Source organism: Prionailurus bengalensis, chromosome B3 (assembly GCF_016509475.1).
Source record: "Prionailurus bengalensis isolate Pbe53 chromosome B3, Fcat_Pben_1.1_paternal_pri, whole genome shotgun sequence".
Lineage (NCBI taxonomy): Eukaryota > Metazoa > Chordata > Mammalia > Carnivora > Felidae > Prionailurus > Prionailurus bengalensis.
In genome coordinates this window covers 39,947,299-39,974,922 of record NC_057355.1, presented here as the reverse complement: position 1 = coordinate 39,974,922, position 27,624 = coordinate 39,947,299, and the positions used below count along the sequence as shown (strand labels likewise).

The 27,624-nt window shown below is 50.4% G+C and overlaps 1 protein-coding gene across 4 annotated transcripts in view; it reads right to left on the bottom strand.

Annotated features, from left to right (window-relative positions):
- Positions 1-22,734, bottom strand: part of IGDCC4 (immunoglobulin superfamily DCC subclass member 4) — a 40,586-nt gene extending 17,852 nt beyond the window's left edge. For all 4 annotated transcript variants that reach the window (XM_043555141.1, XM_043555143.1, XM_043555144.1 and 1 more), the window contains exons 1-5: positions 22,627-22,734; positions 12,885-13,229; positions 12,077-12,218; positions 4,351-4,487; positions 2,906-3,046 (exon numbers count right to left, since the gene is read on the bottom strand). In XM_043555141.1, coding sequence (XP_043411076.1) covers positions 2,906-3,046; positions 4,351-4,487; positions 12,077-12,218; positions 12,885-13,229; positions 22,627-22,696 — 835 coding nt within the window. In that variant the 5' untranslated portion in view covers positions 22,697-22,734. The remainder of the gene's footprint in view (positions 1-2,905; positions 3,047-4,350; positions 4,488-12,076; positions 12,219-12,884; positions 13,230-22,626) is intronic.
- Positions 22,735-27,624: the final 4,890 nt, after the last annotated feature.

Below are 27,624 nucleotides of genomic sequence, written 5' to 3'. Positions count from 1 at the left end.
TTATTTATTTATTTATTTATTTATTTATTTTTTGAGAGAGAGAGAGAGAGAAACAGAGCATGAGCAGGGGAGTGGCAGAGGGAGAAGGAGACAGAATCTGAAGCAGGCTCCAGGCTCTGAGCTGTCAGCACAAAGCCCCACAAAGGGCTCAAACTCATGGACTGTGAAATCATGACCTGAACCTAACACGTGAGCCAAAGTCGGATGCTTAACCAAATGGGCCACCCAGGTGCCCCAAATTAGGAAAGGTTTTTTAAAAGGTAAGCTGCAATGCCAGAGAAAGAGTAAATGCTAATGGGGTCTCCACTTTGACTTTGACCCAGGGATCCCATTTGTGGGCAGCTGTCCTGGGGAGATATGAACAGGGCTGATCACTGTAATGTTAACTGTAATAGTGGATAACTGGAAAGGACTTAAAAATTCAACAGTAGAAACTGGCAAGTTGTATTATGGCTATATTCAAATGATGGAATATAGTCATTAAAATTACTTTTTGGGGGGTACCTGGCTGGCTCAGTCGGTAGAGCATCTGACGCTTGGATCCCAGGGTCATGAGTTCAAGCCCCATGTTGGGCATGGAGTCTTAAAAAATAAAATAAAATTACTTTTTGAAAAAGTTTTAGAGATGGAAAAATGCTTATGATATGCTGTGGACTGAAAGTAAGATTTGGAACTACTCCCAATTTTAGGGAAAAATGCACATATGCATAGAAGAAAATCTGGAAGAAAATACACTTGTATGTTAACAATTTTAATCTCTCAAAGAGAGATTAAATGGAATGTTTTCTGTTTCTGCTTTTCCCTAGTTTTCTACAATGAACACACACAACTTTTGTAATCAGAAGAAAACAAAACAAAAAGCTATGTCTCTTCCCTGACTTTGTGGAGTAAGTGTCTAGGAAAGGAACAGTGACCAGCATATCAGGAAGGAAATCCTTTTCCAGGCTTTCTCTTCCCAGTCTCTGTCCAGGAGTGCTATTAACAGACTTTCTGTAAGGGAGCTCCCATAGGTATCAGGATTCTCTGGGACAGCAATTCTCAAACCCTCACTGTGTACTCGAATCACAGAATCTCAAGGAAACTTAAGATGCAGAGGCCTAGGGCATGCCCCAGACTCTGCATTTCTAAGTAGGTGCAGGTGGTAGGTCCAAAGACCACACTTTCAGCAGCAAGGACCTAGGGCAGTTGTTAAACATTAAGATTCCTGGTTCACAAGTGACCAGGCCTGAAGGGAGGGAGTCTGCAGTTTTAATAAGCTCCCTGGGTCATCATGATACAAAGTCAGGATTTGAGAAACACTGATATTAGAATTTCTGGGTTATACCACAGGCTCATTCCAATAATAGTATGAGGGTCCTGCTGGCCCCAGGATCCCAATAACTAAGTAAGTATCACAAATCCAATGAGGTGTGCAGGTTGGGGAGGCCCAAAGACACCAGCACTGTTACATCTCACCAGCTTGGGTGGGGGGATATATACTTTTTATTTTTTTATTTATTTTTCATTTTTAAAATATTTGTTTATTTTTGGGAAAGCACAAGTGGGGCAGGAGCAGAGAGAGGGGGCAGAGGATCCAAAGCAGTCTCGGAGCTACAGCCTGACAGCAGCAAGACGGACGTGGGACTTGAACTCACAAACTGTGAGATCATGACCTGCGCTGAAGTCTGACGCTCAGCTGACTGAGCCACTCACATGTCCCTGGGGGGCGGGGGGATACATACTTGTTCAGTTTATTATTTTTCCTTGAACTCTATGTATACATTACATTTCTTTCTTTCTTTCTTTCTTTCTTTCTTTCTTTCTTTCTTTCTTTCTTTCTTTCTTTCTGAGAGCACACACACACAGGGGAGGGGCAGAGGGAGAGGCAGAAAATCTTAAGCGGGCCTCACACAACATGGGGCTCAATCTCACGACCATGAGATCATGACCTTAACTGAAATCAAGAGTCAGACACTTAACTGATTGAGCTACCTAGGCGCCCCGATTGCATACTCTTTTGAATATGAGGTACAAACTTATGTAAAGGAGCCGGTGTAGGGTAGTAGACTGAGTCAGGGAAGAAAGGTAAAGAGGGCAGGGTTTAAGACTTACTTCTGTTATCAATTTGAGGTAGGTCACTTCTCATTGACAATGGAAACAAAAATAATCCTTGCTTTTCTTCCAGTTAGGACTGTAGGAAGTGGTGTACCAGAAAGAGAACAGGCTCTAAAGTTTGGGTCTTGGCTCTCTGAGCCTCAGCTTCCTCATCTGTCCACTGGGAATAATAGTCCTCACCCCTATCCCCTTCAAAGGGCTCTTCCAGGCTCTGGCAGGAAGTGCTCAGCAGACTGCAAGGTGATGTTTGGCCAGCATCTTCATTACCCTGAGAGCAACGCAGTCCTACCTGGCATTTATCACGTGCTGCCCAATACAGGCAAACCTCTTTTCATGGTGTGTGTTTTATCACCCTCACCCAGACTATGATGAGTTCAGACCACAGAGTCCCTGTCTGTCTCATCTGATTTTTTAAATTCACTGTGCCCAGCGTGAAGCCAAGCATACACGGCAGCAGCTTTGCAGACCAGCAGTGGGGGCCTGGTTTCACCTGATTCGATGGCTGCGCAGCACCCTTCTAGCTCTCACACATTCACTTGTAGTACTGTTGAGACCACCCTAAATAGGGTCTCAGTAATGGTTACGTGAGCGGCAGAACTAGAGTGTTTCATAGAGGAAATGTACTTCAAAGACTGATGATTAAGTTTGTCCAGGTTTCCCCCATCCCCATACTCGGCCCTAGAAGAGGAGTTCCCACCACACCAAAGGTAGGTGACTATAGAGTGGTCACCCTTATAGCTTCCCAACTTGGGGACACATGAGATGCTACCCCCTCCTTTCCCATGACCTTGAGTCCCCTCCCTCCACTTACCCTGTCGGACCCAGGACACGAAAGGGGTGGGGTCAGCTGAGGCCACACATTCCATCACCACGCTCTGGCCAGAAACCACTGTGGTGTTCTCGGGGGCTGCCACGATGACCACGTCCTGCCCCCTGGTGGAAGCCAGGGACCCTGGAGAGAGGGCAGGCCAGCAAGCAGCCTTACTATTAGGTGTCCATACATGCAGTACCTCACCTGATGCTCAGAGTCACCTGGTGAAGCAGGTGGGGCAGAGAACAGCCAGGGTTTCATCTGACAGGGGGCAAAAGCAGCCACATAGTTCCGCAGAGCTCTTTCTCCTGGAGCATGGAGAGGAAAAACCTGGCCTCTGGCACACCACCGCCATTCTTGCCTGCCAAATCAAACCCTCCCTCCAGGCAGAGGACCATCAGGGTCATGAGAAGACTTGGAGCCTGGAGGTGGAGTCAACAGTCATAGTTTCTGGTTCCAGCACTGCCATTAAGGCACTGTGTGACCTTATGCAAGTCCTTTCTTCAAAGGGCTTTGGGTTCCCCTGTGGGAAAGGTAGGAGGTAGGGGTCGAGTTTACGGCAGTTTGGCAGCTCCTGAGCATGGATTCCCTGCCAAGTTCTCACTGTGACCCTGGCCCCCTGGGTCAGCATGGCGAATACCTGGTTTGTCCAGCAGGTGGAGGCAGAGACCCTGGGCACAGAGAGTGAACCAGAATTAAACCTGCTTACCTGAGCGGGGGATTTGAGATGGGGGGATGGGAAGAGATGTGCAGAAGTGCAGGGTTCGGGGGAGATGTCATGGCAAAGGGAGGCAAGTGAAAGGCCCTTCGGGGAGGCCTGAACTAAGATCTGTTGTGCACCTGCTGGGTGCCAGGCGCTTTCCACTCTTATCTCAGCTATTCTCACAACCTCCCTGAGCTAGACATTTGATAACAGCCCAGGGTCACATAGATGGCAAGTAGAGAGGCCAGGATTCAAACCAGGTCTTTCTGACCCCAGAGCCTGTGCCTTTCCTACTGTGTTACACTGGAACAGGAACTTTTCGGAGAAATGGAGAGGACAGGAGCACCAGACTGCAGGGAACCAGATTCTCGGTGCCCAGCCAATCCCCTAATGCCCAGAGTCCTCAGGAGACACAGAAAGGCAGGGACCATGGCTTCAGGGCACTGACACACCATCTTCAGATGCCTCCCTTCCCCACCTCTGTCCCCAGCCTGGGATGTTCCACCCAACCCAAGCGAACACAGAGCCTCTGCAGGAAGAGAGCTGGACTGGGAGTCTGGAGTCTTGGGTTCCAGCTCCAGTTCTATTTCTGACTTGCTGGGTGGTACTCCACACCTGCCCACTGGGACTGATACACTGTCACCTATTTGAAGGCAGAGCTTGGACCTCACGAGGTGCCTCCCAGCTCTGAGGTGGCTGGTCCAGAAATCCCCAGGTTTCCCCATCCAGCCTGCCCCCTTACCTCTGGGGGCCACACTGAGCAGGGCCTCCTGGCTGAAGCGCTGGCGGACTGAGTTGGTGGCCACGCAGCGGTAGGAGCCTGTGTCACTCTCCTGAATGTCCAGGATCTGAAGGACCCCGTTGGGAAGAATGATGAGCCTTGGGAAGGGGGAGAGGGCACCTATGAGGTGGGCAGGAGCTCTGCAGGGAGCTGTCCTAGGTCCACCTCCCTCTCCAGCCTGAATTACTGATAGCATTTTACTTTCAAGCCTCTCTTATAATAAAAAAAATGCAAATGAAAGCTGTAAGATGCCATTTTCACCTATCAGGTTGGCAAAGATCACTTTGGGTGTTTTCTAACACCCTCTGTGGATGAGGTAATGGAGGGTAGACACTCCTGTGTCAATCGCCTTGCCAATGGATACAGCTTCCTTCAAGGGCAAGCTGGTAAGATCTTAAAATCAACCCTGCACATGCCTTTTGACCCAGCAACGCCACTTCGAGGACTCTATCCCACAGATATTCTCATACATGTACACAAAAACATGTTTAATGGTATTCACTCCAGCACTGTAACTACAAAGGCAGAAGACTGGAAACGATCCAAGTGTCCATCTGTAGGGTGGGAACTAGCTAAATCGGTTTGAGTACATTCACACAATGGAATGCTAGGCAGCTGTTAAAAAGGAGACAGCTCAGAGTGCCTGGGCGGCTCAGTTGGTTAAGCATCTGACTTTGGCTTGGGTCATGACCTCATGGTTTGTGAGTTCAAGCCCCGTGTCTGGCTCTCTGCTGGAAGCTCCGAGCCTGCTTCAGATCCTCTGTTCCCTTCTCTCTCTCTGACTCTCCCCTGATGGTTTTCTCTCTCTTTCTCTCTCTCTCTCAAAAATAAATAAACATTTAAAAAAAATACTTAAAAAAAAAAAAAGGAGGCTGCTCCATGTGTGCTGAAACAGGACAATCTCCAAATCATGTTTGGTGCAGAACAGTGTGTGGGGATATGCACACTTAATATGCTTGCACTGAACTGCCCGGCTAGCTCAGTCGGTAGAGCATGAGACTCTTAATATGCTTGCACTGAAGGTCCCTGGTAATGGTGGTTGTCTCCAGGGAGGGGACCTGGGATTCTGGGAGCTGACAATGCAAGACTTACACAGCCTTCTATACAGTGTCAATTTGTTTACTCCCTGCCTATGTTACCTCCTCCCTCCCTGATAAAAATCCATTTTATTCATACAGTGTCATCTGAGCCAAAACAATCTGAAGAGATAGAGGACATCACAACCTCCATTTTACTGGTGACAAAACTAAGGCTCAGAGGCAGCAGGGTATTTTCCCAGGGTCTCACAGCTGGAGCAGAGTTAAAACTTGAACCCAGGTCTTCTGGTTCCAAATCCCATGTTCTTCTTACCTGCCTGTCTCACCAGCCATTAAATGGTTGAGAATACCCGTGGAAGGGACAAGGTCACTAGCAAGCCCCAGTCAATGCATACATTACTTACGAGGGGTAATGGATGAAGGGGGTGTTCTCTGCCCTCTTGGTTAGAGGCTGAAAAGCCACTCAGATTAGAAAGGCTCAGAGACCTTGCTTGAGAGAGAATGCAATCCGGGCAAGGCAGTGTCCATGGGTCTGGGGGTGTGGTAGGCAGAATGGGCTCTGGCCCAAGTAGCAGGGGAATGCGTCTTCCTGAATCCTCCAACCGTGATCCTTGAAGGGTCAGCTCAAGGTTGAGAGTCCTAGTTTCTCCATAGAGCAAATGGTGCTGGTCCCCGGATGTAGACTGGGCCAAAGTTAGAGAGGGAGTGGGGCAGCAGTGGGGTTGATGAAGGTCCCCTGGCTCACTGGAAAATGGGCTATGAAAAAATCTAAACACAGGAGAGGGGGACTGGTTCAGGGTATTGGGAAAAAACTCTGGCCACAGGCCTAGAGACCTACTATGGCCCAAAGACTTAGAGAAAAAACATAAACCTGCTTTACTCCTTCCCTCATTCCATGGGTAAGCCCACCTCTGCCCCAGTATCTTACCCTCAGCTCCAGCAGCTGCCCATGTCAGTGCTGGGGCCAGCAGGGGAAAAGGGACATGGAGGCAAAGGGTAGTTGGAGGTAAAATCCTGGGCCAGGAAAATTTGATGGGAAAGGACCAGTGGGGAAGGACAAGCAGAACCCATCTGGGAAACAACACCTCTATCCCCATCCAGGTTTCCTCCACTTAATATACTCTGCCTCCAAGATCCTTCCTCTTCCTTCACTCTAGCTAGCTGAACTTGCCTGCAGAGTTTCTGCCAGACCAGTTCACTTTTCCTAACCCCAAAGTTTCCAAGGCTTTCCACGGAAATTGTGCTTCATGTACCCAAGAGCCAATACCTCCTTGGACAAGTAACATTTCCTTATTTATGTATGGGAAGGAAGGAAGGAAGGAAGGAAGGAAGGAAGGAAGGAAGGAAGGAAGGAAGGAGGGGGGAGGGAGGAAGGGAGAGGGACGAAAACAGAGGGAGGGGGGAAGCACATGTGGTGCTGTCACTGCAGCCAACAAAAGCTGGATGGAACCACTTTTGTGTTCATCTAAAATCTTTTCTGTTTTGTTAAAATCTTTTTCTGTCCTTGGAAGTATGTGCAAGATATTTTGGTTAGTGGGGGGAAAAAGTCACAAAACAGTGTTTTTAGGAAGCAGTTCTATTTTTGGAAAACAGATAAATGATATGTTAGGATATGCTCAGAAAAAGTCAAGGATGGTGAAGCTTAACATCATTCAAGGAGATTTTTCTCTGGCAGTGTGATTACTGGAAATTCTTATTTGTTGTGTTTTAAAAAAAAAATTTGGGGGGTGTGCCTGAATAGCTCAGTCGGTTACACATCTGACTTAGGCTCAGGTCATGATCTCAAGGTTTGTGAGTTCAAGCCCCACGTTGGGCTCTGTGCTGACAGCTGAGAGCCTGGAGCCTGCTTCGGATTCTGTCTCCCTCTCTCTCTGCCCCTTCCCTGCTCACATTCTGTCTGTCTCTGTTTCTCTCTCTAAAATAAATAAACATTAAAAAAATTAAAAAATAAAAATTTTGAATATTTATTAGTTTGGAAATGTAAAACTTTTAAAAATTTAAATTGGGAAAAACATATGCCCTTGTACACTTTGTTTTAAAACTCCAAGCTCTAACATAGAAGCAGCTGTGACATAGTGGGGAGAACTTGTTCCAGCATATGTGACTTTACCAAGTGATATCATATGTCTGGGTCTCAGCTTTCTCATCTGAAAAATGGGTTAAATAATTCTGTCCTGCCTCCTTCACAACCCTGACCCTAATGTGTTATTATCTCACATTAAAAATATTATCTATGAATCACAAATTCTAAACACATACTTACAATGATAGAAACTATACCCATATTTTAAAAGACCGGGAGGGAATAATCACAATAGTAACAACTGTCTGTGTTCAGTTGGTGGATGACTTTTTTCCATTAAATTGGTATGTTTTATTATTTCATTTTATTTTTTTTAAGTTTATTTATTTATTTTGAGAGACAGAGAGACAGAAAGAAAACAGTGGGGGAGGGGCAGAGAGAGAGGGGGACAGAGGATCCAAAGCAGGCTCCGCGCTGACAGCCAAGTCCGATGTGGCGCTAGAACTCACGAACTGTGAGATCATGACATGTGCCGAAATCAGACGCTTAACTGCTTGAGCCACCCAGGTGTCCCTTTACGTTTTATTATTTTAAAATCAATTCAAATTTCAAATAAAAATAGCTACTTACAGAATGAAAAGCAACCTCTCTCCAAAAGGAAGGGATCATTCTCTTTCCAAGCCTGAGCTTCAGCCTGCTGCCCCACCTCCAAAAGGCTACTTGGAACCAGGGATTTAAAAATACATTAGAGGGACACCTGGGTGGCTTAGTCTGTAGAGCATGGGACTCTTGATCTCCGGGTCATGAGTTGGAGCCCCACGTTGGGTGTAGAGATTACTTAACAACAACAAAAAGAACATAGTAGAAATGACATAGCTGCTCTGAATTTCATAAGGGCCAAGGAGCCCCGACCCTGAGCCCTTCAGAGATCCACCTAGATAAACGGGACACTGGCCAAGGGTCACTTGAGGTTGACAGACACCCTGGGCACGGGGAGATGGGTAGGGCAGGAGACTGGACTAGGGATCCTAAGGTATTGAGGTCCATTAGTGTCATGTTTTATTTATTTGTGTATTTAAATGTTTATTTTTGAGAGAGAGACAGAGTGTGAGCAGAGGAGGGGCAGACACACACACACACAGACACACACACACACACACGCAGAATCTGAAGCAGGCTCCAGGCTCTGAGCTCTCAGCACAGAGCCCGACACGGGGCTTGAACTTGTGAACTTCAAGATCATGACCTGAGCTGAAATCGGATGCTTAACCAGGCGGTGCCATGTTTTTCAAGTGTGAGTGGTGATAACAAAATTATTTCATGTGGCTCCAGACACAGACACACATTTTTTATTCCAGTGGTTATGTATTTATTTTTATGGCTACCTTCTATTTATGTTAAGTGTTGCCGGTTTTCCTTTTTACTGCGGGGAAATAATGCTCCTTTTCAATTCGTGTTAAAGTTACAAAAGAGGGTTGGTTTAAAGACATGTATTGAGTATGCGATTGAATAAATGGTTTAGGGATGGCCAAAATTATAAGGGGGGTTTGTGAAAGCCTGGGATTTGGGAAACATTGCTCTCATTGATTACTGGTTCCCGTGGAAGGAAAATGATCCCTTATTGTTAGAAATTAGTATAAGTACCAGGGAATTGCCTCAGGGTCTAGTCTTCACCATCAGTTCCAAACATATGTACACATACCTTGACAGAGTGTGTTGATTAACTGCACACGCGCACACCCTACACCGAGGCATACGGGCTCCTTCACACCCTGGGCTGAGTTTATGAATAGCATATTTGTACATGTGCTATATCTGGGCATGTGTAAAAATACATACCTTGGGCACAATCAAGTTGCTGTTTTAGACATTTCTTTATTCCCCCTACACAATGTGCTGGGACATGTGAGCCTGGCTTATTTATAGATGAGGATCACTTTTCAGAGAACTTGGGGGCAAACACTCCCAGGGCCCAGGAACTGGCAGCTCCATACTCCTAGAAGAGGCCTGCGGCTTCATAGGATGATGCCCGGACTAGATGCTGGGAGGCAAGGGAGCCCTACTATTTGCTGAGAAACTTTGGGAAAGTAACTTCTCTGCTCGGAGCCACAGTTGGACCACCTGACCTTTAAGCCCATCTGTAGCATGAACTTCTTCAGACCCCGCAGCCTCCCCACCCCAACCACCAAATCACAGGCGGCTTGTGTGTCATTCATGCCAAGTCTCTAGCATCCCACACTCTGTGTACTAGCTGTGTGACCTGGGCCAAGTTACTTCTTCTTTTTTTAAAATGTTTATTTATTTTTGAGAGAGAGAGCAAAAGCAGGGGAGGGTAAGAGAGAGTGAGGGAGACACAGAATCCAAAGCAGGCTCCAGGCTCCGAGCTGTCAGCACAGAGCCTGACACGGGGCTCAAACTCACGAGCCACGAGCTTATGACCTGAGCCAAAGTTGGACGCTTAACCGAATGAGCCACCCAGGTGCCCCTGGGCCAAGTTACTTCTGTCTCTGATCCTTAGGTCTCTTGTTTTGTTTTTTTTTTTGTTTTTTTTTTTAATTTTTTTTTCAACGTTTATTTATTTTTGGGACAGAGAGAGACAGAGCATGAACGGACAGAGCATGAACGGGGGAGGGGCAGAGAGAGAGGGAGACACAGAATCGGAAACAGGCTCCAGGCTCTGAGCCATCAGCCCAGAGCCTGACGCGGGGCTCGAACTCACGGACCGTGAGATCGTGACCTGGCTGAAGTCGGATGCTTAACCGACTGCGCCACCCAGGCGCCCCTTAGGTCTCTTGTTTAACAATCCAAATAATACTATCTGCCGTAGCCATATGTATAGACCTGGGAGGATGTTCGTGATGTGTTAAATTTAAAAAAAGTAAAAGTTGCGCTATAATTCTATTTTTGTTTTGGAAAAAAAGGTGATTGAGCAAAAAATCCCAGTATGGGGGGGCCTGGCTGGGTCAGTAGGTAGAGCACACAACTCTTGATCTTGGGGTTATGAGTTTGAACCCCACGTTGGGTATAGAGTTTACTTAAAACAAACAAACAAAAAACCCCAGTATGTACAGTATAATCCACATTTTAAAAGAGGGTATTTCTAAACACATAGGAGAAAATTCCAGAGGACAGGCATCAAAACTAACAGAGGCTTTCTATGGATGATAAGGGCTTCTTCTTTTTTGCTTACATGAACATGAAAAACGCATCTTCTAGGAATATAAACTAAAAGTAAGTAGAGGAAAATATGGAAAATAAGAAACATCTACCTTGAAGAATTAAGTGAAAAAACACAGCTCTCATTAAATGGGGACCTGTTGTGCCTTTTGACGGGGAGACTTCTCTGCTCTCTCCTACTCTCTGGTGGCTGTCAAGAGTAGGCCCTCACTTGGTTCTTGCCCAGCAACTCTCGGGAAGCACCGACCAAAAGCAGCAAGGGGCCCACATTTTGGAAGCCACGGAAGTTAAAACGTCAGCCCTAGAAAGGCCAGGTCAGCATTTCCAAGGTCACTCCCTAGAATGCTCATTCATGGGATGTTAACAGGGTTGCTGCAAGAGGGGCTGTGGGCCGAGGAGACTATGAAGTGCTTGGTTCAACAAGTTTAACGGATTTTCCATACAGGACTTGTCAGAGCCTTGCCAGCTCCAAGAAGGGGATTTGTAGGTAGTTTTCCCGGCCTTATTTGACCACGGAATACTTTTTTCGAGAAGCACCTTTAGTGACTATTGTTTTACAAAGAACGATGATCTAATCTCTTTCCTTTATTTTTTTCTTTTAATTTCATGGGTGGGGAGAATGAAGCTGAGTGCGACGGGCCTCTGTGAGGAGGAACAGGCTAAGCAACAACCCGAATCAGCAGCATGACCTCCTGCCCTTCTTCCTCCCTCACTTCTATTGCAGGAATATGTCCTGTGGCCCTTCTACCAAATGGAAGTTTCTCCTATACCTGTACCCCTTACCTAGATGTGAACAAAAGTCAGAGCAGCTGGGACAACTCAACACTCAAGACAGATTAGTCCCAGGGCAGAGAGACCTGGAAACCAGTGTTTCTGAGGCCAAGGAGCCCCACCTCCACCAGGAGAGAAGGAGAAAGCGAGCTGGTAACTACAGCTAGAGAGATGTAGGCAGAGGACCGTAGGGTGACTGGGAAAGGCCTTGGAGCTGCATTTCCAAAGATGTAAGAATCCATGGGGTGACAACCGTGTCATGAGACCAAATCAGAGTCCACAGAAGCAAATGAGCCTCGTGCTCTCTGCTCGTGCTGCATGTACATCTGGGCCTAGCCAGGAGGCCACAGTAGAGATCTAGTCTTAGGACCAGCCTCTGCTCCTCTGTGGCCCTCAATCTCCTCTTCAGTAAGGCAAGTGCTTGGGCTAGATATGCTCTGAAGGGCTCTATCACTATGCCATACCCAAGCTCCATAGCTTAGTGGGTGGCATTCTTTGCAAGGAGTAAAAACTCTGCCCAACTTCTCTCGGGGACCGGATGTGAGCTGAGAGTCAGGCAGTGGTTGGCCCCTAAACCAGTTTAGGCAAGAGCCACTGTGGCTGTAAGAATCCCAGTTCCTGAGCACATCCCAGAGCCCTCTCTGGCCTACCCACCGCCCACTCCCCATAGGACACTCACCGAGGCTCCTCGGGCACCGGCCCTTGGTCCTTCTCCCAAGTAATGACAGGTGCTGGCAGCCCTTCAATGTGGCATTCAAACCGAGCAGTCCCGTTCTCCTCCACCACCTGAGACTCCGGGTGCAGAGAGAAGCCTGCGAGTGCTGGGGGTGAGGACAGAGACGCGTGGGCAGAGACAGGAGAGGAGCCCGGAAAAGACAGGGGGCACAGACAGTGAAACACACACAGGCACGCACATGCACACACAGAGAGACAGAGAAGTACAAGGTGACAGAAACACAAGCAGAGCAAATGCCAGCCAACAGAGACACAGTTGAAGAGGCAGCCGGGGGGGTAAGAAGTGGAGACTACTGGTCAGATGCTGTGTCAGAATGAAGCGCAAAGCACTGCCCCCCAACCCCTAACATCACCATCATGGCCAGACTGCAGTAAGATGCACATTTCTTCTGGCCTAAAATTTCTTCACGGTGATCTTGTGTCTCTTGAGAACCGCCCCCCACCCGGGCTGGATGATGGGGCTTGTCCAGGTACTCCACCTGCTCCAGTGCCCCCCACTCTTACAAGACTTTCTAAAGGGCTTCCTGGAGGAGAGCACAACTCTAGACTCTCAAACTCAAAGGGAAAGAAAAAGAGGAAGGAAAGGGGGGGGGGGGCGGGAAAGGCAGCCACACCAGGAAAGGACCTACTGAGCAGAGGAAAGTGGAGTGAGCTCAAGAGATAGGCCTTTGTGCAAGGAGCTAATGGAGACCACACTTCCCGCGCCCCAGGCCTCCCGGGGCTCAGTTCAGCCCCCGGTTGCAGGCACTTACTGGCGAGCTTGACCACTGCGGCCTGGCTGGCCACCGCTCCAAGGGGGCCATGGGCCAGGCAGGAATAGTTGCCCTCAATGAGCTCTGAGTTCCCAGGGCCCGCCTCCTCACTGCTCTCAGGTGCTAGCGGCTGAGACAGCCATAAGGAGCCATTTGGTAGCAGGCGCAGGTGGTCGTGCTCAGGCAGAGAGCCTCCATCCTTGCTCCACGTGATGCTGGTGGGGGGTCCGGAAGCCCCCAGACCGCAGTCCAGCACTGCAGCTTGCTCTGGGCCCAGGATCACTTGCAGTGGCCCTGCCCCACAACTCAGCTCCACTGTTGTCTCCGGGGGCCACGGCAGTTCACCTGCACAGAGAGGGCAAGGACCAGGGCTGTTAGTGTGGGTCCTCCCGCATTCCACAGCCTCCAGATCCTCGGTCACCTGCCCAGGGGCTGGGGCAGCTCGTGGAAGAGGTCCCATAGAGAGATCTGCATCCAGATCCTTGGCTCCGCCCCATCACCTGTGATCTTGGGCAGTCTGCCGCCCTTCTCCTCGCCCACCTTCCCTGGCTGCTCAATTTCTTCATCAGCCAAAAAACACAGTTCGCAGCAACATTCTTCATAATAGGTGAAAAGGAGAAACAACCCAAATGCCCAGCACCTGATGAGTGGCTAAATATATTCCTCAGCCATCAGAAGAAATGAGAGTACCACTATCTGCTACCTGGATGAACTTTAAAAACTTTCTGCTAAGTGAAAGAAGCCAGTCGCAAAAATGCTACATATTATACAATCTCATTTCTAGGAAATGTCCAGAATGGGCAAATCCACAAAGACAGAAAGTAGATGAATGGCTGCCAGGGGCTAAGGAGAGGGAAGAATGAGGAACCATGGCAAAAGGATATGATGTTTCTTTTTTTGGGTGATGAGAATGTTCTGGTATTAGCCAGTGGTGATGGTCGTGCAAACCTGTGAACATCAGAAAGACCACTGACTTGTACACTCTAGACGGTGAAATCTGTGCTATGTGGATTTTATCTCAATAAAAAAAGTACACAGTAACCCCTTCCTCATAGGGCTGTTGGGAGCATTAAGTGGGACAAGGTGTGGAAAAGGAACACAGTGCCTGGCCTGGCACAGAACTGGCCCTCGGAAATGTCACTCCTCCCTGGAACCTTACAGATCATCTTGACCACTATCACCCAACCCACTTCTGTCCCAGTGACAGGAGAGGCTAAGCACTCCTCCCTACAGCTCAGTTCCCCTAGGTCATGCAGCAAGCCACAGCCCATCCCCAGGAGCCCCAGAAGAGCCTGTAGCTCCAACACGGCCCCTGCCACAAAGGGAGGACTAGGGGGGAATTGGGGGAGGGGAATGTCATCCCAGGGTCAAGGCAAAAATACACAAAGGCCAATGTTTACCATCTTAACTACCATTTCAACAAGGCCCAGTAATAGTTATTCATAGAGAAATGCTTGGTTTTCCCAGTTGTGTTGACCAGAAGGTCGACCTGCTACCTCCCCGTCTCATACAAGCTCAATGACCCAAGGTCCCTTCTTATCCTCAGGCCTGACACTTTGCTTACAGGCACAACGGCACATCTGAGAATGTACCGAGGACAAAGATGAGTACGATGGCACATACTCAGTACAGAGCAGGTCTGGGCTGATAGCCACATGAGGGCATGCAGAAAGCCAAATGGCTTGGGAATCAGGCAACCCTCAAGTTCTAGACCTGGGTCTGTCACAGTCTAGCTGTGTGGCCTCCGGCCAGTCACTTCTTCTGGACTTTAATTTACTCAAACGTAGCTAGCAGGTGATATCTGAGATTCTAAGATTTTAGGATTATTCAGTGAAGAGTCATACGTGGATAAACCTATTCCCGAACATATAGAACACCATTTGGGCACACATACAGACAACCTTCCACACCTGAACATATGTGCCCCAGTTTCTGCCATACTTGTCATAACCTGGACATATAGATGTCCATACTTAGAACCCCTGTCTGGGGGCGCCTGGGTGGCTCAGTCGGTTGAGTGTCCAACTTCAGCTCAGGTCACGATCTCACGGTTTGTGAGTTCGAGCCCCGCGTCGGGCTCTGGGCTGATGGCTCAGAGCCTGGAGCCTGCTTCCGATTCTGTGTCTCCCTCTCTCTCTGCCCCTCCCCCATTCATGCTCTGTCTCTCTGTCTCAAAAATAAATAAACATTAAAAAAAAAAAAAAAAGAACCCCTGTCTGTCTCCAGGCTCTCTTCCCATCACTCCTAGAGCAAAATAAGACTGAGGGGCAAAGACAAGTCCCAACTGGCTGAGTAAGGAGGCCAGGGCAGAAGCCAGGGCTCTGACACCAATGGGGCCTGAACAGGGCCTCTGCCTTTTTTTTTTTTTTTTTTTTTAATTTTTTAAATGTTTATTCATTTTTTGAGAGCAAGAGAGACAGAGCATGAGTGGGGGAGGGGCAGAGAGAGAGGGAGACGCCCCTGGGGCCCTGCCTTTCTTAATTCATCAGAAAGGCTCTGCTGGCACCTCCAACTGCACAACCAGCCTCAGCATCACTAGTGAGCGCAGGGACAGGCAGCCCTTGTCCTCACCCGGTTTCCATCCAGACTGGAGAAACCAGACTGGCCTTCACATCACTTTGGGCTATTTGCTGTGGTGGAAAGAGCATTTGACCTTGGGGCCAAAGATGCAGTTTTCAGTCTTGCTGCTCTGCCTACCAGCTGTGTGACAAACCCCTTAACCTCTCTGGGCCTTAGTTTCCAGATCTGTAAAATGAAGCCCATATGACCAAGCCTGTGAGGAGTAAACAAGATGATGGGTGTCGGCGCATCAATCAAGGAATGGGAGCTCATTCTTTACAGGCTCTTTATAAACTGTACAAATGTTTGCGTGGTTTTTTTTTTTTTTTTTTTTTTAATAAAAGATGTTACTTTAAAAAAAAAAAAAAACTACACAAATGTTAATTACAGTTCTTAACAGCCAGTCCCTTCTACCTCTAAAGCCCTAGATTCTATGATTCAAACATAGGGTAGGGGGAAGACAAGCCCGGGCTCTCAGCCCAGTGGCTTCCAATTGCCGGGTTCCAGCCGCTGAGCAGTCAGTTTGAGTTTCAAGGGAGAAAAGCCCCACATGACACGAATCCCTGAGCCCTGCGGCAGCCTCCCCGCCCCCCAAAGCACGTCCGGGGCCTGGAAAATCCCCTGCCGCGCTGAACAAACAATGTGAACAGTTGGGGCCTGAGCAGCTGCTGGGTATGTCAGCAGCCTGGGCTCTGGCGGGCAGGACGGCAGCCAGAGAGGCCGGTGGCTGGCTGGGGAGCCCAGAGGAGGCTCCGATTCCCTTCCTGAATATTCATGGATCAGCAGATGTCTGGCTTCGCCACCTCTGAGGAGCCAAGCACCCAGCAAGGTAGAACAGGGAAGCCAACAGGGATGTAGATGAGGAGGGAACCAGCCCACCCTGGCCCAGGTTGGTGGAAATGTCTTTGGAGCTTGAGATTCCTCATTTTATAAGTGGGGAAGCTGAGGCCCAGAAAGGTGGAGGGGTTGGGGTGTCTCATCTCTCCGGAAGACAGTAGGGGAAATGTCCTTTGACCTTTGGGGGATGAACCCAGCACTGAAGAGACAGTTGCCTTTGAATATGAGGGTTCTCTCTGCTTCAGTGCCCAACCCAATTTCTGTGCCCAGGACATGCATCCCCAGGGGTTCAGCTCAGGCGCCAGCCATCCATGAGGCTGGCCCTGCCTCCTTGGACAGAAGCTTTTTATGCTTTACATCACATAGCCGCTTGCGGGTCCCTTACCCATCCTTCCTCTTGCCTAGACGGAAAACAGGGTGTTGGGTGGGGAGGGGGGGGTGGGGACAAGCCTTGGTCCGGAGTCAAGGTCCTGGGTCATTTGTTACATGACCTTGGGCCCACTACTTTTACTCCTTCCAGCCTCAGTTTCCCCAGCCTGAAAAGGAAGAGTCTCCACTTTTCTCATGTTTGCCAAAATTCTGCCAGAAGCAGAGGACAGCACACTCAGGAGGCTTGCTGACTGCCCCCAAATGTTTTGATTTTTAAACCTGTGGTGAATTTTGCATTCTGCTCCATTACATAGCAATGCTTCTTTTCACATAAACTTGGTCCCTACACCACCAAATCACTTCATAAAAGCGATGCTCTGAGGAGTGGACCTTGTTTGTCCGGTGGCTTCTTGGCCACCCCTTTCCTGCCACCCCCAGCCACTGTCATGGCTGACCCCCCAAAGCCCTTCCCATGAGTATTTCTCAGCTATCCCTCTCAAGACTGGGGCAGACACGGTGGACGCTTGCTGCCCACCAGCTTTGTGCCTCGATGGGGGCTCCTCTGCCACAATTCCTTCTCCTCAGCTTCCTTGGTGAGACCCTACCAGAGACACGGAGCTCCTATGCTTGGGAACCCTGAGGTCATCTCTCGATCTCCTTCTTCTAACAGGTTATTTTACCCACTTGCAGGATAAATTAGATTTTATGAGGCCAATTAGAACCCAGACAGAAAGGAGATTCGCTTCTGAGTCTCAGAGCCAGCTCGATGCTGTTTTGTGCGGTTAGTGGGGGCCAGGTGTGAGCCAGGGTTCCATTTCCCTGTGAACTCTCAGGAAAGGGGCCAGAGGGTGGGGGAGGGAAACCCAGCCTAGATGTCTCCTCCATGAACCCAAGAACTTGCCACAAACATCAATGCCTTGTCACTTTTGAATTTCAGGGCCCAACAGATTTACATCTTGTGTTCACTGTGGGGCCGGTTCTCCATGATGCCGTTATGTCTTTTCCTAGGAGACCCAAGTCAGTGTCTTCCAGAAATTTCCTTCCCCACCCCCCCCCCCACCTTGGGGGCTTCCCTTACAAACACACTAAACCCCTCCCACCAACAGCTGAAAGGAGAGCTTGGGACAGTGGCCTGGGACACAAGGATGGGCACACAGTTCCCTTCATCTGTGATCCTGAGAGGCCCGGCCTCAGTGGACCTGACAGTAAAGCCACAGTCAGCTCCTGCCTCCCTCCCGTTCCCTGTGCCCCTCTATCCCCATCAAAACGCTTTCAGCTCTCTGAAAGCACACTGCTATTCCATATGTTGTTCCTGCTGCTCCCTCTCCTTACGACAGCCATGCTATCCCTGGTTCTGATGTTGTTGCCTCTTTTCTGCCCCATGGGATCCTGAGCACCTTGGTCATTGCAGTTATCACTCTAGGGTTTTTACTTTCTTTCTCCCCAGCGAGGCAACAAGCTCAGAATCATGTCCTCGGCAGCTTTCTAGATCCCTGGTACCTGAAACAGTGCCTGGTACATACTAGGTGCTCAATAAATATTCCTTGAACAGACAAGGGGACATGTGGAGACACAGCCCCATCATGCTTTTCTAAGCTTCACTTTCCTTATCTGTAAAAATTATAGGAACTCCTTTAAAGTCTGGATATGACGTGAATAATGTATGTGGAAAACTGCCTATGTGGCATCTAGTAGACACTTAACAAAATGCTTAAAAAGCAGAGAGAAAAGCAAACTCACACTGAAAGAAACTCTGTACTTAAACATTACAATCACTGGGGAGCTCACTACCTTACCAGTTCTCCTGCTGTATGGCTCATATGATTAAAAATATTTCTCCTGTGCCCGCCTTTCTCTCCCTGTATGCTCTGATCATTTGCTGGAACTCTCTCCTCCAGACTATGTGACAAGCTAGTAAGTCTCTTATGGGAACCATCCAGAAGTCTTGGCTCTGCACCAGCTTACATACTCAGGTCTGCACCTGAAAGAGAGCTTACTGAGCCTCTGCTTCCCTGACCTCAATGACTCCAAAGCGCCTCAAATCCAGAGGATGCCTCAGCGTCAGCCTCAGCAGTGAGGTAGCCAACAGCCCAGCTAGATTCTGTCTCTCTGCATGTCAGGGCCAGAACATTAGCTCTTTGATTTTCCTCCCAACCCCAGCTCCCATCACCCTCCTCCAACCAGGCTAGGGCTGGCGTCCTCCCCCATCAGAGCTGCTCTTACTCCTCCCCTCTCTGCACACTCCAGGGGGCTGGGAGCCCCAAAGCCCACCTGGCAATGACATCTGTTCTGCATCTGGAATTCTGTGTCAAGTCTGGTTGCTGTACCTCAGAAACAGTGGAGGCCAAACAGGAGGCAGCGGGTAGGGATGAATGGAGAAGGGTGAATTCCAGAGCCCAGACTCAGACACACCAACTGAGGGAGGTCAAGCCCAAAGTGGGTAACTGCTCATGTGAGGGGGAGGGGGTGCAGAGAAACTGAACTTGGGTATGTGTGTACCAAATCCAGGGAAAATGTGGCTCCAAGAGCCAGGAGACTAGTTCCAGCCCCAGCTCAGTCCCTATCCATGCAGCTTTGGGAAGTCACTCAGCTTTCTCGTCTGGAAAATGGGTTCATGCTAAAATTACTTCTAAATTCCCTTCAGTGCTGCCGTTCACTCTACTTGTGAGATAGCTTAACATGAAAGAGGTACCTTTAGAAGAAAAGAAAGGAACTGCTATTTTACACATAATGTATGATGAATTGGGCCATGAAAGTTCATAAAGGACCAATGAAGGTATGGAGAAATTCTGGAGAAAACTCACTATTAGGAGGAACTTGTTTGACCTCGTTCCTAACCTCGATACGGGGTCAGAGAGGGCCACCCCAATGGAAGGGAGGTGGACCTCTGTGTCTCCGGGCTGAGAAAGAGATGGGGCAGAGAAAGCAGCTCTCAGGTTCTTGGAGCCTTCTTATTACTGACCTGTGGCATCCCCACTCCCCAAATTTTGATTGGGTGGAAGGGAGAGCCCCACTTCTTGCACCCAGCATTCTCCCACCACCCCCAGACAGAAGCCCCATTCCTATAAGTCTCCCCAGCTCCAATCCTTGACTGGAGCCGTGTTGGGGGACACCAGCCCCTTCCCTCTGCCATGTTGAAGTTGCTGAAGCATCTATTATTTTTTTACTTCCCTCTCCCTCACCCCCTGCAAACTCAATCTATCTTCAGATCCCACTAATTCTACTTTCTAAATATCTCTAGAAGCCTGGCCACACCAACTGCCACTACGCCGGTTGCCTCCTCTCTTCTGGATTACTACAACAGCCTCCCAAGAAGCTGGAGCTTCCTGCTTCCAGTCCTGCCCCACCGACCGATTCTCCACACTGGCTTCGGGAGCTGATGCAAAGCTGATTTTAAAACTTGCCAAGGGGGGCGCCTGGGTGGCGCAGTCGGTTAAGCGTCCGACTTCAGCCAGGTCACGATCTCGCGGTCCGTGAGTTCGAGTCCCGCGTCGGGCTCTGTGCTGACAGCTCAGAGCCTGGAGCCTGTTTCAGATTCTGTGTCTCCCTCTCTCTGACCCTCCCCCGTTCATCTCTGTCTCTCTCTGTCTCAAAAATAAATAAATGTTAAAAAAAAAATAAAAAAAAAAAAAACTTGCCAAGGGCTCAGGCAGGCTCTCGGGCCAGGAACCTTGGTGGGACTTATAAAGTCCTTCAGGAGCTGGGCCCAGCCCCCATCTTCAGCCTTCTCTCTTGACACTTGTGGTACCAACCCCCCCACCCCCATCCCACTCCATCCTGCCCCATTCTCATCCCTGTGCTCTCCTCTCCTGCCAGGCTTAGCTTCATTCAGTGTCCTAAACGAAGTCACTCTGAGCACTTACATGGGCAGTTCACTCTGGAAAACTTTGCCCATCATCACTCTCCTTTTACAGGGCTAACTGACCCTCTGCATGGAGCTCTATTATTCATCACTTCCTGGAAGAAGCTTTTTCCTGACCTTTCCAGACTACCTGTCATGTCAGTCTCCCTCCACCAGACAGCAAGCTCTGCACCAGGGACCAGGTCTGCCTCCTTTATTTCCCATATTCTAGGCACCAAGCACATGCTAGTCAAAAAGGGTGCTCAGTAAATATTTGTTGAATGAATGAATGAATGAATGAATGACCTCCGTCCAGATCAGGGTGGCTAGTCAGAACCCTACAGGAGTGTCCCTAGGCCTGTTAAGCTTTGCGCACTCAAAGGGTTTGGGACTGAGGGCCAGTAGCCTGGTTGTTTGGGCCATGCACACTGCTGCCAAGGGAGCCCCAGCTCGGGCCCTGCCCCAGCCTTGTGCACTCAAGAGCAGGGAGAGGCCAGGTCTCCCAGGCAAATTGAACCCCTTGCAGGAGGCCCCACAGATATACCGTAACGATCGAGCGCAGCTCCCAGCCCTCATCCCGCTTTGCTGGGTGACCCAGAGCCGGTTCCTGGAGCTCTTGGAAGAGCGTAAGAGAGTCGGCACAACTATTCCTTAATCCCCTGGGCTCCCGGAGGACGGAGGCCTCTCCCGCACTTCCCCGCCCCCTTCACCTGACAATCCCGGGTTCCGAGCCAGGGCTGGAGAGGGGCGTGTCTTTGTGGGGAGAGAAGGGGTCCGAGCTTTTCCGGGCACTTTCCCACCCGCTGTTTGGGTTTCCTGGAGATGGGCCTGGGGCCGGCCAGACCAAGGTTCCTCCGCGGTCCCTGCCTCCCTCCGCCGTCCCAGCCTCCCTCCCACGTGGCCTGGCTGAGTCTCTCTGGAAAGCCGAAGCAGCTGGAGAGAAATCCCCCTCCCCACCCCCACCTCTAAGTCCCTCCCCGACTCGCCCCGGACACATCCTCAGCTCCCCCCTCGCCAGGGAAGGCAAGAACTAGGCGAACAAAGCGGGCAGCCCATCCCCCTCCCCAGCTCTGCCACCTACCTTCCCCCTGGGCCGTCCCCCAAACGCACACAACACGGAAAGCAAGAGGACTAGGGTGGAAGAAGGAGCCCTAGGCACAGAGCACTGGGATTCCGTCACCCCAGCCCCAGCCCTTTCTCCAGTGTGGACAACTCTGACCCTTACCCCCACCCCCACCCCGCACTGAAGTGGTGGTGGGGGGGGTGGGGTGGCTGGAGGAGGCCTTGTTGACCTGGTCAACGCTTCCCTGACCTGCCCCTGGTGGGTGGGGCAGGAGTGACACGCGTCCCATCACGAGAGCGAGTGTTGGACAAGTCCACGAAAGCAACTGGTTTCCTGCCCCCCTCCCCCCGTCCACTCCGAGCCACGGGTTGGGGGAGCAACGCTAACTGTCCCCCCACCCCCCCACACCGCCCCAACCAGCCCCAGGGACCACACCCACTGGGCAAAGTTGAGTGTTTTATCACCTCTGTCCTCGCTCAGTCCGGAATCGCCTGCCCTGTCCCCCCCACCACGGGCAAGGACACTCCCCAAAAGCCAAGGCCAAATATTAGCTCAGCCCCGTAAACACAATTACACACAATCTGGACACAAATGGAGGTGCAGATACACACCCCCAACACCCCTCTTTCACACACTCTCAACCCACGACACGCGCGGGCAAGGAGAGCCCGCCCGGCGCAAGCCACCAACGCCGCAGCCGCGGCCCCGCGATGCCACGCCGCGACTGTGACACGCACTGCGGACACGTACGCCCGCAGAAGCCCCCCGTCCCCACCCTCTGAACGCGCGCGCGCACACCCTCACACTCACACACTCACACACTCCAGACTCCGCAAAGCAAGGACACACACCCCCTGCGGCCAAGTCCGTGCCGCAGACGCCCCCCCGGCCGCAGCCCGCAGCCCCCCAAGCACAGGCATCACGGGCACCGGGACGGGCCGCCCGCGCCCTGCGGCCCCGCACTCGCTCGGGACCCGGGACGCACGCCAGCCCCACGGCCAGGCGCAGCCCGGGGCGCGGGCGCACCGACACGCCGCAGCCGCTCCCGCCACTGCCGCGGCGCCCGCCCTTACCGCGCGCGGCCAGCAGGCAGAAGGTCAGCGCGACGAGCCCGCCGCCGCGGCCAGCGTCCCCCCGCGCCATGGGGCCCGGCTCGGGCCGCCGCCGCCGCCGCCACCGCCTCCCCGCGCCTCGGCCGCCGCCGCCGGGGGAGGGCGCGCCGGGCGTCAGTGGCCCGGGGAGGCGCGGCGCCGCGGGCGGGGGCGCGGCCTCGGGGGCCCGGGCCCGAGCGGGGGCCGGCGCGGGGGCCCGGGCTGCCGCCGCCTCGCCCGCCCCTCCATCGCCATCTTGGGCGAACAGCCGGGGCGGGGGCGCCCGGCGAGTGCGGCCGCAGGGCCCGCCGGGGACCCCGGCCCCGCGCTCCGTGACCCTGCTCCGCGCGGGGCTCTGCTCTGCTGGGGTCTCTGGGTCGCCTTGGGCCCCAGTTGGGCCGCTTGTTTCTGGGTCTGTTTGTCTCTTGGTCTCCCTGTCTCTGAGTCTCTTTCTGCCTCGGTGTCTCCGTTTCTTTTCCCTGCCGCTGCCTCAGGGTCTCCTCCAACTCGGTTCCAGGCTCAGTGGAGGCAGAGTCAAGGTCTCTGTCCGTCCCGCAGGCCCATCTTGCCACCTGAGCCCAGTCCATTTCCAGCCCAGATCCTGGCCTGAATCTTGTTAGCTTCTCCACAGGCTGCACCAGGAGATGCACTGAGGACAGGACAGTTCCCTCCTCATCCTCATTCGCATGGCCATTCCAAGCGGGAGACTTCTCTTGGCCTCCTTCTCTTGCTCTTGCAATTATCAAGCTAGGCAGAGCATACTCTACCCCAAGCACTCGCACATTTAGACCTCTCTACACCCCTGGGAGGGACAAGAAGGTTTTGCTCCCATTTTACAAACAGGGAAACTGAAGATAGAGGAGGTGAAGTGACTTGCCTAAGGACACGAGGCTAGGGAGCTTTCAGACTCAGGAGCGTCATTTTCTACTCATTCTTCGATGGTGCCTTCCCTGACCTGGCCACACGGGTTGCCTCAGTATCCCACAAATATTTCTTGTTCCAAAGCCGGGTATTCAATTATCAGGGCTAGGGGAGGGGAGGAGTCCAGATTAAATGATCTATTTAAGGTCCTTTCCAAGCCCAAGATGCCATGATTCTTTTTAAGTGTATTTATTTATTTTGAAAGAGAGAGAGAGCAGCAAGCATGAGTGGGGAGAGGGGCAGTGAGAGAGAGAGAGAGAGAGAGAGAGAGAGAGAGAGAGAGAGAGAGAGAGAGAATTCTAAGCAGGCTCTGCTCTGTCAGCATAGAACCCGATGCGGGGCTTGATCTTATGACTAGTGCGATCCTGACCTGAGCTGAAATCAGCTGAAATCAAGAGTCAGACCCTTAACCGACTGAGCCACCAAGGCGCCCCAAGATGCCATGGTTTTTCATTCCTTAGGTGTCCAGTGTTCCCATGACTTAGAGCCATTTCATCTCTGTACCTGCTAGGTGCCTTACCCATTTGTTGCAAGTTACCTTTAATTATGGCCTGTACTTTGCAGATCTAACGGGCCCTGGCATGTATTCATTTCTTGTCAAGCCCATTGGCAGCATTTGACTTACGTGAGCACTCCTGCTTTCTTCTTTAGTGATCTCATCTGGTCATCAAGGCTTTAAATGACATCTTTTTTTTTTTTTTTTAAGTTCTTAGTTTATTCTTTCATGAAAAATCTGCACCATCACCACAGAGAAAGTCACTGCAGAATCTTTACTCCTTCTGTTGTCCAATCTCCAGCTCACTTTTCACCAGTACCAACATGGATCTGCAGTCCCCCTGACTTTCTTCGTTCCGTTCTTGCATTCCTTTTGTGTGTTCTTGAGGTCTTTATCTTCTACAGGCCATGTCTTACAAGTCTATGTTTGGGTTCCTTTTTCTTTGCATCATCCAATGAACCATAAATCATTACAAAGATGCCATCTGGTGTGGTCTTATACATTCTGGGTAGTTTTCCCCAAATTTCTGTCTTAGTACGGTACTGCTGCCTTTCCAGCGTGAAGAATATCGATGACCATTTGTTTCTGCTGAAATTCCTGGTCTGGATAGTTATCATGTCAGTCATGATGGTGGCCAAGCTTCAGGCAGCCAGGGAGGAAAAGAGCTTAAATGACATCTATCTTTATGCTAAAGATGCCCGAATATATACTTCCAGCCTGGACCCTCTCCCTCGAACTCCAGACTCATATCCTGCCACCTGCTCAATATTCCCATTGGATGTCTAATAGGCATCTAAATTTAACATGCACAACTGAGTCTTGACCTTCCCTGTCAAACTTGTGCCTCCCACAGTCTCCTTGTCTGAGGTCCTAGCAGCTCCATCCTTCCCCTACCACAGGATCCAAGCTCCCTCAGCTCTCATCTGGATTGTCACCCCACCTTAGGTCTCCTTTTTTCTGTCCTTGTACCTCTTCCGTCTTTTCCCAATACAGCAAAAGGCGTCCTGTTACAGTGTGCACAAGATCATGTCACTTCTCCGCTCAAAACCCACCAGTCCCTTCCATCTCAGAGCAAAAGCCAAAGTCCTTCCTGTGATGAGAAGGGCTGTGGTGGCCAGTTCCCTCCCTCCAGCCCCTAGACCTTTGCCCACCTAGTTCAGCGTGGAACTCTGCCTCCCGATCCCTCCTTCCTCACAACGTCCTCCCTCTCCCTACCCCCCTTCTTTCTAACATGCTCTACATTTTACTTATTTTATTTATAGTCTGTCTACTCAACAGAATGAGGGCTTCATGAGGACAGGGATTTTTGTCTGCTAGATATCCTGCTGAATTCTAAGCAGCTGGACCAGTATCTCTGGCACTGTATAGGTACCAGGGGTCAAGATAAAAAAGATACAAGTCACTGCCCACAGGGAGGGTAGTGTCCTAAGTGGCATGGGGTGGCAGGGAGAATGGGAACAAGAGAAGGAAGGACAGTGGTGTGTGTCTAAGGGGGTGGGGGTGAGGAAGGAGGCTTCACGGAACTATTGATTGTTATAAATGTTTGACCTGGGTCTTGACAATTTAAGGAGGATAGAACTGATGGTGGGGGAAGAGGCCCAGGGGTATAAGAGCACAGGAAATGGCAGATCCAATCATTAGCGGCACAGATATCCATGGATGACCCCGATGGGTCAGACCCTGCTCTGGGCACTAGGGGCATAATGGTGAACAAGATGGTTCTTGCCTGCATGGTGCTTGGTCTAGTGAGGGAGACAGACAAGTAGGCAGGTAACTCTAATACTGTGTGATATATAGGCTGTGAAGGGGTACAGGGAGTATTAGAGTTACCTCATATCTCTCCCTTTTCCTCTGCCCCTCCCCAACTCTTGCTCTTGCTCTCTCTCTCAAAAAAAAAAAAAAAAAAAAAAATCATCAATTTAGGAGCACCTGGCTGGCTTAGTGGGTAGAGCATGTGACTCTTGATCTCAGGATTGTGAGATTGAGCCCCACATGGGATGTGGAGATTACTTAAAAAATAAAATCTTTAAAAAAATTTTTAATGTTTATTTATCTTTATGAGAGAGAGGGTCAGACAGACAGAGTGTGAGCAGGGGAGGGGCAAAGAGAGAGACACAGAATTGGAAGCAGGCTCCAGGCTCTGAGCTGTCAGCACAGAGCCTGATGTGGGGCTTGAACCCATGAACCATGAGATCATGACCTGAGCCTAAGTCGGATGCTTAACCAACTGAGCCATGCAGGCGCACCCTCCCAAAATAAAATCTTTTTAAAAAAATCATCAATTAAATGTATTAAAAGTGCCTTCAATTCACCATATACTGTTACATAGTTTTTAAGTTTATTTATTTTGTGAGAGAGAGAGAGAGCAGGGGAGGGGCAGAGAGAGAGAGAGAGGAGAATCCCAAGAAGGCTCTGTACCATCAGCACAGAGCCTGGCGTAGGGCTCAAGCCCACAGAACCACAAGGCCATGACCTGGGCCTAAATCAAGAGTCAGAAGCTGAACCGACTGAGCCACCCAGTTGTCCCTATAATTTATTATTTTCTTAAAATAACTTCCATGAGAAATTCTAAGACGGAAGTAACATCTTGGAGACCAGCCAACGTAGAGGCTGAGAGACCTGGCATAGGCTCCACCGAGGTCTGCGGTTTCTATTGGTTTGACCAGGTGGGTGGGATGCTATCAAAGACGACACAGGGAAGAGCCGGGCAGTGGCGTGGGACTCTCAAATTAACATGCTGAGGGGGAGGTGCCTACATGGCATCCAGGTGAAAATATCAAATCACCAGCAATGCCATTTTCATCTGAGCAGAGAGATCAGAACTGGAGAAACTATTTTGTGAGCTGGCACTTCCAGCAGAGCACCTAACCCACCTTATTATAACATTCTTTATTGAACTGTCTGGCTGACCTGCAAGACAGTAAACTCCTTGCGGCAGCAACCACACGTATCTTGCTCACTTTTTCCTGGCATCTAGCACAGTGCACAGAATATAGTAAGATCCCAATTAATGTTTTTAAAGTGAATGATAAAGTTACTCATCGGGGTGCGTGAGTGGCTCGGTCAGTTTAGGTCTTGATCTCATGGTTCGTGAGTTCGAGTCCCACGTCGGGCTCTGTGCTGACCGCTCAGAGCCTGGAGCCTGTTTCGCATTCTGTGTCTCCCTCTCTCTGACCCTCCCCCGTTCATGCTCTGTCTCTCTCTGTCTCAAAAATAAATAAACGTTTTAAAAAATTAAAAAAATATATGTAGAAGTTCTCTGGCACTCCTCCCTTCAAGGAGTACTGTCTACTTGCCCTCCCTTTGAATACAGGCCGGCCTTAGGCCCTCAGCTCTAAAGGATAGGATGTGATGGAGGTGATACTGCTTGGCTTCTGAGGTTAGTCATAGAAGAAGACTCAAGTCCCACCCGCCTTTACTCTCAGGCACATGCGTCAGAGAGCCCTGAGCTACCCTGTCAGAAGTCTGGCCACTTGAGGCTGCCATGTTGGAGAGACCACGTGGGAAGACAACACGGACAAAGAGACGCTACGGTAGCCTCAGCTCTTGCACCCAAGGAGCCA